At 42.8% G+C, this 12,661-nt stretch overlaps 1 protein-coding gene across 4 annotated transcripts in view; it reads left to right on the plus strand.

The window, feature by feature from the left end:
* Positions 1-12,661, plus strand: part of ALCAM (activated leukocyte cell adhesion molecule) — a 165,167-nt gene that overhangs the window by 60,418 nt on the left and 92,088 nt on the right. For all 4 annotated transcript variants that reach the window (XM_040336627.1, XM_040336626.1, XM_040336630.1 and 1 more), the window contains exon 2: positions 11,495-11,595. In XM_040336627.1, the coding sequence (XP_040192561.1) occupies positions 11,495-11,595 (101 nt within the window). The remainder of the gene's footprint in view (positions 1-11,494; positions 11,596-12,661) is intronic.

Here is a 12,661-nt window from a genome sequence, read left to right on the forward strand (position 1 = left end):
GTGTGAATGCAGCCTTAAAGTAAAACCGGTGCAGACAGAGAGAAGGCTATGTCCCTGGAAGCATTTCTTAGCTCAGTGATAGGCATAAAGATCTTGTGAGTGCGGTGTTTATACTGGTGGAAGGGAAGCACCCTGGGAGAACAGTGGTTATTTATTCACACTAAGGAATGTAAATGGACACATTATACTTTGAAAACCAAACAGATACTTTGTATATGTATGGACACTTTTTATTTAGCTGTTTACAAATAACCTTTTACTGTATATCTGAATTGTTCTGATTCACTATTAGGCTCCATTCACTTTGGTGCAACTTGGATAGCACTTTAGCTTTGACCAGTGATAATGGACAACTGTTGCACACAAGTTGCATTGTATTACATTCAGGTACGACTTTGATGCAACTTCCAATGGTTAACATTGAAGTCTATGGCTCTCGCGTTGCATGAAAGTTGGACCAAAGTAGTGCATGAACTACTTTAAAGTTGCTGCAACTTTAAGTCGCGCATATATGAATGGGTATCTTTGGAAAACATGGGGAACGGCTCATCATGCAACTTTGATGTCCAAAGTTGCATGACAAGTTGCACAAGTGTGAGGTCTTTTTGGACTGTTCACTCAGGCCTCGTACACACGACAAGAAACTTGCTGTTTTTTTTTTTTTTGCAGAGAAAACCGGTCGTGTGTACACTTTTCGACGAGGATCCCGTCGAGCCAAAAAGAGAGCATGTCTTCTTTTTCCTCGACGGGAATGGAGAAATTTGGCTCGCCGAGATCCTCGACAGCCTAACAAGGAACTCGACGAGCAAAACGATGTGTTTCGCTCCGTCGAGTTTCTCGGTTGTGTGTACGAGGCTTGGCATGACAACTCCAAATGACCTTTTATATCTGATTCGCTATTAAAGCTTTTTTGGATTGTTCACGTACCCTATAATTTCTTGGTTTGCAGCATTGGTGTTTATTTATAATACATTTTTTAGTTGGAATAGATGTGTGAAATATTTGTGTGAGTCACTCTTAGGAGAATTTGATATCCTTAGCGCTGGGCTTGATGAAGTTGGTTTTGACTTCATTTGTTTTCATGTTTTAAATGATTTAATTTACGCTCCATTTCATAGAAGCATGTCTGTTTGACTTTTCAAATAAAAGGAACAGTTTTCTATATAATATAATAATTGTGATGTGTGGTAATGAATTTTTTTTTTTTATTTATGATTTTATTTCTGATTTGTTTTACCATCACAATTGATCTGTCGATCAAACCAATCCCACTTCTATGAAAGTGATTTACCCCTTGGAAGTGTTCACGCTTTATTGTCATGGAATATTGATTCACAGTGGTTGTATTAACCACCGGTTCTGCTGTCATTGCAGATTTTCTGAAATATTGTGCTGATCATCTGACTTGCTTCTTTTGGGTTACTGATCTGCCTAGGTGTATATATAACATATAACGTCATAAGTTACTGCACAATCATTTCAGGTCAAAGACTGAAATATTTGAAGCAGTGAATGTGACAGCCAGGCAACCAGCTTTTTTTTAGAGATAGGTAAGCAGTGACAGCCACCTTATCCTTCTCAAAGATTTACTTTAAACTGGAATGCGAGAACATCTTTTTGCGCTATTCATTTTGCGAACATGAGGTTATTCTAGTCAATTTTTATTCACATATGGTTTTATTATTTCAATTGCTCTATTTTTAGAGAAGATGCTTGCATAGCTACTTAGGTGGTGTTCATCATCCAATGCGACACTGACATCTATTTCTGTTAAATAGCAGCTTTGATCATTGTGTTACAACCGCCAGATTAAACACTGCCAGGATCACAATTTCAAACCTCCGCTGGCATTAGTCACTCATGTAACTCATTTGTGACTCAGAAGCAACCGATCAACTCCTTGTCTTGGGACATTTATATGAAACAAGAGGCGAGACATCTTAATAAAGATCAAGGGAACACTGGTTTGATCTTTCTTTTTATCTGTGCATTTGCAGTATTGTTCTTCATGGTAGTTACAAGAAAGCATGTTGGCTTTCATTTCTTTTTGACAACTATAATGAATGTATTTATTCCGTGCTGCAACCATGGTAGAGAGAATTGTCCACAATTCAGTAGAGCAGTACCTATTTATGCAGTGTTGTTTGCCAGATACAGCATGCAAAGTGCAATGAATTGTGCAGTATGCAACTCTTCAGTCTAGGCTGGCTGTTTATTCATATTGTGCATTTTCTGAGATGTTGCTGAAACTAAGTGAGGCTTTTGGGTTAATATTATGCCACACTGGTATGAAATATCTGCCTTAAAATGGAACGAAAGACACCACTTTGGGAGGATTATAACCCACTGTCATTTGTTTCTATCTGTGTCCTATTTGGGAGATTTCCCAAAATAGCCAAAATAGGAAGTGAGAGGGAGTCCCGGGGTATCACCAGGGTCACCAGACTTTTCCATTCTATTCCTGTTATGATGTCAGCCCAAAATTTGGCATTTTCTTTTACTTTTGATAATGGTAAACAGGACAAATAGAGAGGGTGAATCTCCTTAATGGGGTCACAGACAGCAATAACAAACTAACAGGTGTTCTAATCTCTCGAATCTGCATCCAAAACAAAAAAGAAAAGTTTTGCCTTTAATGACACTTTAACCACTTCACACAAAATCACGTACCTGTTTGTCATTTTGTTGAAGTGATTGTACCAGGTGATGCTTGCAGCCAGAGGGGTCACCCCGGTACCATTTTTAGAGCGGACGGTCAGCTTTCATGTGATGATATCTGATGTGTCTAAGCAGCCACTCACCCTTCACCCTCCCACTGGGACATCTGAGCGACCAGCCAACATGTCCGCCGGCTTGCCGAAGTCCCAAACAAAGCCAGATCTGGCTTTGATTGGGTCTCTGATGAAGCAACCCAGAAGCGACGTCATGACGTCACTTCCTGTTTACTCGGTAGCCAATGGCGCCACTTTAAAAAAATCTTTAGGTAGTCAAAAATGCAGATTTTGACGTTTTGAATACTTTGAAGTGCAGAGGAAGGGGTTCGGGGTCTCTTAGATCCCAGATCCCTCCATAAAGAGTACCTGTAACTGGCTATTACTGTCACAGGGAATGTTTACATTCCTTGTGACAGCAATACAAGTGATCAGATTTTGTTAAATGAACAGTGTAAAAATAATAAAAATATATATATATATATATATATATATATATATATATATATATATATATATATATATATATATATATATATATATATATATTTTTAGTGTCCCCATGTACTCGTGCCCCAAAAAAACCGCATATGTAAGTCACGTCCACAAATGTAAACCGTGTTCAGATCAAACATGTGAGGTATCACTGCGATTGTCAGTGAGAGCAATAATTCTAGCAAAAGACCTTCTCTGTAACTCTAAACTGGTAACCGTTAAACATTTTTAAAATGACGCCTATGGAGATTTTTTTGTCCCCATTCCACGAGTGTGCGCAATTTTAAAGTGTAACATGTTGGGTATCTATTTACTTGGCGTAACATCATCTTTCACAATATACAAAAAAATTGGACTAACTTTACAGTTTTTTGTTTTTAATTCAGTGAAGTTTTTATTTTAATTGCATTTGAAAGACTGCTGCGCAAAAAACGTGTGACATAAAATATTGCAACCGCCGTCATTTTATTCTCTTGGGTCTTTGCTAAAAATATATATATAATGTTTGGGGTTCTAAGTAATTTTCTAGCAAAATATTACAGATTTTTTAACTTGTAAACAGCAAGTGTCAGAAATAGACTTGGTCTTGAAGTGGGTAATGGTGAACTGATGTTTTTTGTTATTATTAGGAGATCTTGTAGTTTACACATCTCTACCAAACTTTGATAAAACTAGACACTAGGATGTAAACACAAAAACAAAGGCCCCATGCACACGAGACGCTGCTAAACTCGAGTTCAGAGGCATTTGGGCATTTTTTTCAACTGCCCCTGAACACATTTAATGTTATCCTATGTGTCCATGCACACAATCACGTTTTTTGGCGTTTCAAAGCAGTTGGGTTTAGGGCCGTTTTTCGTTCAGAAGCTTTCAGCTTTTGCGTTTTAGACGCAAATCGCGGCAAATCGCGGCAAATCGCGGTACCGGCGTTTTGCCGCGATTTCGTTTATAGGCGTTTTTAAAGGTGACCTATTTTTTTACATTAGAAATCTCAAAAATGATGGCAAATTATGAAAAACCATAAAAAAACATAAAAAATGTAATTGCTTGCATTGCATTGTGGACAATCCACAACTTGTGGCAGGTGACGTGGCCAGTGGACAATCCACAACTTGTGGCAGGTGACATGGCCAGGTGACGTGGCAAGTGGACAACCCACAACTTGTGGTATGTGACGTGGCCAGGTGACGTGGCAGGTGATGTGGCCAGGTGACGTGGCAGGTGACGTAGCCAGGTGACATGGCAAGTGGACAATCCACAACTTGTGGCAGGTAACGTGGCCAGGTGACATGGTAGGTGACGTGGCTTGGTGACGTGGCCAGTGGACAATCCACAACTTGTGGCAGGTGACGTGGCCAGTTGATGTGGCAGGTGACGTGGCCAGTGGACAATCCACAACTTGTGGCAGGTGACGTGGCCAGGTGATGTGGCAGGTGACGTGGCCAGGTGCCGTGGCCAGTGAACAATCCACAACTTGTGGCAGGTGGCGTGGCCAGGTGACGTGGCAAGTGGACAATTCACAACTTGGCAGGTGACGTGGACAGTTGATGTGGCCAGTGGACAATCCACAACTTGTGGCAGGTGACGTGGCCAGGTGACGTGGCAGGTGACATGGCAGGTGACATGGCCAGGTGACGTGGCCAGTGGACAATCCACAACTTGTGGCAGGTGACGTGGCCAGGTGACGTGGCAGGTGACGTGGCCAGGTGACGTGGCCAGTGGACAATCCACAACTTGTGGCAGGTGACATGGCCAGTTGACGTGGCCAGTGGACAATCCACAACTTGTGGCAGGTGACGTGGCCAGGTGATGTGGCAGGTGACGTGGCCAGGTGACATGGCAAGTGGACAATCCACAACTTGCGGCAGGTGGGGTGGCCAGGTGACATGGCAGATGACGTGGCAAGTGGACAATACACAACTTGAGGCAGGTGACGTGGCCAGGTGATGTGGCAGGTGACGTGGCCAGTGGACAATCCACAACTTGTGGCAGGTGACGTGGCCAGTTGACGTGGCAGGTGGCGTGGCCAGTGGACAATCCACAACTTGTGGCAGGTGACGTGGCCAGGTGAAGTGGCCAGGTGACGTGGCAGGTGACATAGCCAGGTGACATGGCCAGTGGACAATCCACAGCTTGTGGCAGGTGGCGTGGCCAGGTGACGTGGCAAGTGGACAATTCGCAACTTGGCAGGTGACGTGGCCAGTTGATGTGGCAGGTGACGTGGCCAGTGGACAATCCACATTTAGTGGCAGGTGACGTGGCCAGGTGACGTGGCAGGTGATGTGGCCAGGTGACGTGGCCAGGTGACATGGCAAGTGGACAATCCACAACTTGTGGCAGGTGACGTGGCCAGGTGACATGGCAGGTGACGTGGCAGGTGGCGTGGCCAGTGGACAATCCACAACTTGTGGCAGGTGGTGTGGCCAGGTGATGTGGCAAGTGGACAATTCACAACTTGGCAGGTGACGTGGCCAGTTGATGTGGCAGGTGACGTGACCAGTGGACAATCCACAACTTGTGGCAGGTGACGTGGCCAGGTGACGTGGCCAGGTGACGTGGCAGGTGATGTGGCCAGGTGACGTGGCAGGTGACGTGGCCAGGTGACGTGGCAAGTGACACACTAAATACACGTACACTGCTGCTCTCTCAGCTGCTCTGGTCTCACAAAATAGCTGAAATGGTTAAATAATATTGTTTTTTGAGCTTAGGGAGGGTCTTATGATGTTTCTTAACCAAATGCTTATAAACGCGGTAAAACGCGGTAAATCGCGGTAAAACGCAGCGAAATTCGCGGCAAAAACGGGCGTTTTAAACGCCGGTTTTTGCGTTTGAAAACTTGTGTTTAGATGAGTTTGCATTTGCTTCTCGTGTGCATGGGGCCAAACATTTCATATTTTGCAGCTGCAGGCTTGTTTCTCAGCTCTGTTTTTCTCTGTAATCCTGTGTATTACACACTTCCTGTCTTTCTGTGGCAATGCCCACTTCTGTGCTATATCTATGGATGATGTCATGGTTTCCACCCAGGCTGAACATAAGACGGTCTACCTTTTAGGCCCCGTACACACGACCAGTTTCCTCGGCAGAATTCAGCTTCCGACCGAGTTTCTGGCTGAATTCTGCCGAGGAAACTGGTCGTGTGTACACTTTCGGCCGAGGAAGCCGACGAGGACCTCGGTGAGGAAATAGAGAACATGTTCTCTATTTCCTCGTTGTTCTATGGGAGCTCTCAACCCGCCGAGCTCCTCGGCGGCTTCAGTGCTGAACTGGCCGAGGAACTCGATGTGTTTGGCACGTCGAGTTCCTCGGCCGTGTGTACGAGGCCTGATTCATCTCCATTAAATGGGGGTTGATGGGATCAATAGTTTACACAAGAAAGATAGCATTGTTTTTTCTTCCTGTTTAGCTCACAGGAGAAGTGCCTTTTGTCTGACATTTTCTTAACTACTTCAATACAGGGTATTTTTTACACCCTTTCTACCCAGGCCAATTTTCAGTTTTCAGCGCTGTCACATTTTGAATGACAATTGCGTGGTCATGCTACAGTGCACCTAAATCATTTCTTTCCCCACAAATAGAGCTTTCTTTTGGTGGAATTTGATCACCTTTTTTGCAAAAAAAAAAAACACTTTGTTTTACCTTTTGCTATAATTAATACCAATTTAAAAAAATGTAATTGAATGTAATTAATTTCGCAGTCTGGTATGTATTCTTCTACATATTTTTGGTAATAAAAATCACAAAAGTATATATTTATTGGTTTGCGCAAAAGTTATAGTGCCTACAAAATAGGGGATAGATTTATGCCATTTTTATTATTTTTTTATTTTGTTTTACTAGTAATGGCGGCCATCTGCCATTTTTATCGTGACTGTGACATTGCGGCGGACATATCGAACACTTTTGACACTATTTTGGAACCATTCACATTTATACAGCGATTGGTGCTATAAAAATGCACTGATTACTGTATAAATGTCACTGGCAGGGAAGGGGTTAACACTAGGGGGTGATCAAGGTGTTAACTGCATTACCTAGGGAGTTATTCTAACTGTAGGGGAAGGGACTCACAAGCGGAGGACACCGATCTGTGTTCCTCTGTACCGGGAACACACTATCGTTCTCCTCACCTGACAGGATGTGGATCTGTGTGTTTACACACAGATCCATGATCCTGCTCTGTTATCGGACAATTGCTAGTGCCCGATGGACATCACGGCCACCGGGCACGCGCATCGGCTCGCAAGTAATGCGGAGCGTGCCCCTAGATGGCTGGGAAGCCCAGGACGTCATATGACACCCGCCCAGAATGGGAGATCCCTCATGCAGACGTCATGTCTATGGGCGGGAAGGGGGGGTGAGGAGTGGGATCTGTGTAAGTTCACCTTACAGAGTTTTCTGTAAACATGAACTTACACTCTAAAGACTAAACCTTTTTCTGACACTTGCTGCTTACAAGTTAAAATCAGTATTTATTGCTAGAAAATGACTTGATATTGATATTGATATTTTAGCAGAGACTCTAGCGAATAAATATGTATTTGCGCAGCGGTCTTTCAAACGCAAGAATCGTGACAGAATCATGATCTTTATTCCAAGCAAAATTGTGATTCTCATCTTCGCCAGCTCCAGTGACTGGTGTACTTTCATCATGCTGCTATTTTCTATCATACAGTAATTAAATATGCTTTAGTCATCACTGAGCATATCACAGAATAGTTGTATTTCTTTTAGACAGTTTGTATCACTCATCTTTTGGATGAATCTCAAGCAAATTCAAACATTGCATCCCACACCAGTCTGTACAAAATATTTTTTCCAACTGCAGTACATCCAGATCGCAAAGTAAATATTTAAAGATATGCTTTACCAAGCTTGTTAGATAATGTTTGTGCAAAGTAACCGCACCAATGTTTTATCGCTGCTTCCATACATATACAATGTAGACACAAATATGACCCTTCACAGCAGCCATGGTGATCTCTGTAATCCCTGTCAATTGCTGTATCATACTCACTTGCATTATTTTTAAGGCCTCGTGTAGGGCTGCAACTAACGATTATTTATTTTATGGGTTTATTTAAAATAATAATAATAAAAAAAAACAGTGTTACAGGTCATTTACAGGTATCCTGTTATGATTGGGTTTATAGTACAAATCCCCCCCCAGGAACCTAGGAACACCAATAATGGGAAAATATATTCCCCACCCAGGAACACCAATGATGGGACACTATCCCCCCCCCCCAGGAGCAGAAATGATGAGGCACTATTTCTCTCAGGAACACCAATGATGGGGCACTATTCCTCTCAGGAACACCAATGATGGGGCACTATTCCTCCTAGGAAAACCAATGATGGGGCACTATCCCCCCCCAGGCACACCAATGACTGGGCACTATTCCCCCCCAGGCACACCAATGACTGGGCACTATTCCCCCCCAGGCACACCAATGACTGGGCACTATTCCCCCCCAGGCACACCAATGACTGGGCACTATTCCCCCCCAGGCACACCAATGACTGGGCACTAGTCCCCCCCAGGCACACCAATGACTGGGCACTAGTCCCCCCCAGGCACACCAATGACTGGGCACTAGTCCCCCCAGGCACACTAATGACTGGGCACTAGTCCCCCAGGCACACCAATGACTGGGCACTAGTCCCCCAGGCACACCAATGACTGGGCACTATTCCCCCCAGGCACACCAATGACGGGGCACTATTCCCCCCAGGAACACCAATGACGGGACACTATTCCCCCCCAGGAACACCAATGACGGGACACTAGTCCCCCCCAGGAACACCAATGACGGGGCGCTAGTCCCCCCCAGGAACACCAATGATGGGGCGCTATTCCCCCCCAGGAACACCAATGACGGGGCACTATTTCATACATTGTATGAACAGAAGATCAGCATTTCTCTCCCTGAGGGGACCGGGAGCTGTGTGTTTACACACACAGCTCCCGTTCCTCGCTCTGTAATGAGCGATCGCATGTGCCCGGCGTGATTGCGCCCGCCGGGCGCGAGAGGGTGGCGTGCATGCGCCCCTAGTGGCCTGCGTGAGAGCCGACGTTATATTACATGCTCTCGCGCAGGGGCTGGTCGGCAACCAGTTAAACTTGTTTTATCAGCCTCTATTGCTCTCCACTTATTGATAGAGTAGGGTATATTTTAAGTAGATTTTAGCTGAGCACATGGAAAGCAAATCCACTAAACCAAGATTAGCTTTAGCAAAAGGACTGCGCTCAGGGGCGGTTAGGCAAGTGATATATTAGGCGTTCAATGTAACCACTCTTGAGTGGTGCCTCCTACTGTGTAGTTAAAGGGGGAAAAGTATCCCCAAGACTCTCCTGTTGTGTGTCCTCAACTGTAGAAAAAACACAAATTTCACCAGGATTGGATCCATAGTGAAAACACAAAAAATAAGAATGCTATCTACAAGCACAATGCTCTCTCTATTGTTGCTCGCTCTTCTCTCACAGAATTGGCTGAAATAGTTAATAATTTACTTGTTTATCATGCATTGTGTACATTAGGGGGGGGCTCCTGAGGTTATCTTTAAAAAAATGCTCCTAACCTCAAATGCTCATAACCATTGCTAAACTGGCATGAACTCAGTATGTAAAGGCTGTCAAACTAATGCTTTTCACCGTCAGTTACCAGCTGTCAAGTTTTCAGCATTCAGAAAAGGTTTTCAGCTGCTCTGCGTACACGAGCCCTAAGGCAGGCCATATATTATACAATTTTCCTTCCACCACAGGTGGAGAGAAAGAAAATTGCTTGACTGTCCCGTCGCACTGACAATCTCTCTCACAGCCCTATAGTTTTTTTTGATTTTTTTTCCTCAAGCTTTTATTCAATCCTTCTATAGAGTTGTACAGTAGAAACAGGTGCAGTAAATTTGTGTATAATAATTTAACCCAACAGCAAACAAGTAAACCAGGTCCGTTGGGGTACAGGACCCAGGACTTGTTCCATAAGTGGAGAAGTGTGTGGGTGAACAGACCAGACACCTACACAATAGGAGAACTACAATACACAAGATTAACCATTTGCTACTTAGAAGAACAGAAATATAAGAGAGGAAGGAGTGTTATTGTATTCTGCCGACAGGAAGTGCTCTCTTCCAGAAGACCACAATGATTAGTGTTGCCAGTTATAGATGGTGGCACTAAACATTCGGGAACACCCCTACAGTCTGATTGTACACAAGTTGATCGAGTGCCCATACATGGATCAAAATTTGTCCGGTCCCAAGTTTTGATCCAGGTATGGCCTGTTTAAGCCTTGCACACCACCCTGTTGAAACTTCAGAAGGTATAGTTGGCAGGGAGAAGTCTTATGTTAGCCATATACAAAGATCTCTTCTCTGAGGAACAAAAGCTAAAATGATACTGCCTGGGTTGTCAACTATAAAAAAAAAAAATCTGCACAATGCTTATTGATAAAATGCAGTGCTGTTCTGTCACAATTGTCACGTGATAAATTGCGATGCAGGCGCAGCAAACCGCATCACTTGAAGCATGTTACCCACAAGCAGCTTCTGAACTCTTTTTGGGCGACAAGCTTCACGTGATGCGATTTACTTCAATTGCAGTGCAATTTATCACACAACTTTTTTAGTTGCCATTTAAATAAACGGCATCTGAATGTGCCATTTGTCATTTATTCCTGGGCGTTTTAAAATAACAGAATCGTGGCTTCAAAATGCCCAGTTGTGAATGCTGCCTTAGGGGTAAAAACTTTGAGGAAAAAAACTTTGCAATTACAAAGTTTTTTAATTCAAATTTAGCCCTAATTGTATTATGAATAGATTATTACATAGATTATTTAAAAACATATGCCAAATGTAGGTCTCATATGTGCTTTAAAAAAGTCTAAAAAAAAATTGGTATGTACCAGTTGAAAATAAATTGAGTAAAAACCATGTAAAGTAAATCTTCAAAATTTGGCCCGGTCATGAAGGTTATGATTAACTCTGGACACGACAGGGTTAACAGTTTTAATACTACTATTATTATTATGCAAGATTTTCTTGTTAACTATATCATTCTGTATTTGTTATGGTGGCTGAACATTTGATAAGAATCCCTTTCTCTTTTAAGAACTCAAACTCAAAAAATAGTAGAGACAAATTATCAGATGTCTGCCTTTGATCAAAATGCTATTTTCCTTTATATGCATAATATATAGATCTATTTCCTTGCATGTTTTTTTTGTTTACTGCACCTAAAAATCTGGGCTTTCTTCTTCAGCTTTTGTGACCATTTTCTATTTTATTTGCAGGTTTTGGATTCCATACAGTTAGTGCAATTTATGGAGAAACAATCAATATACCTTGTGGTCAAGATGTAATGCAAGACCTTCTGTTTGGGAAATGGAAATATGTAAGTGTGTTTTCTTTTTTTCATGGGGAATCAGAATAAGCGGGTTTGTTTCTTTAGGTCCACGTTACTTGTTACACCCTGAATTTGGACTTAACATGTTACTAAAGGTGAATTTGGCCTTTAAAATTATTACTTTTTGTTATTTGTTTAGATTAGGATTGCAGGGGCCTACACAAATATGCTAATTCTGTTTTGGGGTATAGGTGTAATGTGACAGTCTTTATGTATAATGATGTTTATCCTGACTACTTTATCAAAAGAGTTGTAGTATTTCTTTGTTGACAAATACAATGCCGTTTCTTGCTGTCCAGACTCTTCAGACTCAAAGCTGAACTCTAAGGCTGGGTTCACACTACGGTTTTCCCGTCCGTCAGCCGCATACGATTTATATGAAAAACCGTATGCGGCTGAAACGGACGGGAACGTATGGAACCGCACATATGTGCGTTTTCCATTGACATTAATGTTAAAGGAAAACGTATGCGTTTGCCATACTGTTTTAAAAACGACCGCAAAACCGTGGTTGAACACGGTTTTGCGTACGTTTAAAAAACGTTTTGCCAGCAAATCGTACGCACACGGATGCATCTGAGTGCATACGATTTGCAATGCATTGTCTATCTATACGTTTTCCCGTCCGGGCCCGTACGTTTTCAAAACTGAAATCGTATGCGGCTGACGGACGGGAAAACCGTAGTGTGAACCCAGCCTAAGTAAGAAGCTTAATAGACAATTGCAATCCATACATACATAGGGACAATTTTAGTTGTCAAAGAATCTGTATCTCTGTTTAGCCAGACTTCTACGGCAGACCAACCTCCAAAACCACCGCAACAGCAGATTGGTCAAAAATGCATGCCTGCTTGCTAATCGGAACGCGAAGAAACAGCAGAACAGTGATACTCTGCTCCTGTATGCACATGTGCCTTTCTGAAGAGATAGGCTCATTGAGGGGAATTTACTAGAGCAGCCAAAATTTGACACAGCTTTGCATGGCTACCAGTGAGCTACTAGTTTTCATTTTTTAAGCTTAACTGGACAAGCTGAAGTACAAATCTGATTGGTT

This window comes from Rana temporaria, chromosome 2 (genome assembly GCF_905171775.1).
Source record: "Rana temporaria chromosome 2, aRanTem1.1, whole genome shotgun sequence".
Lineage (NCBI taxonomy): Eukaryota > Metazoa > Chordata > Amphibia > Anura > Ranidae > Rana > Rana temporaria.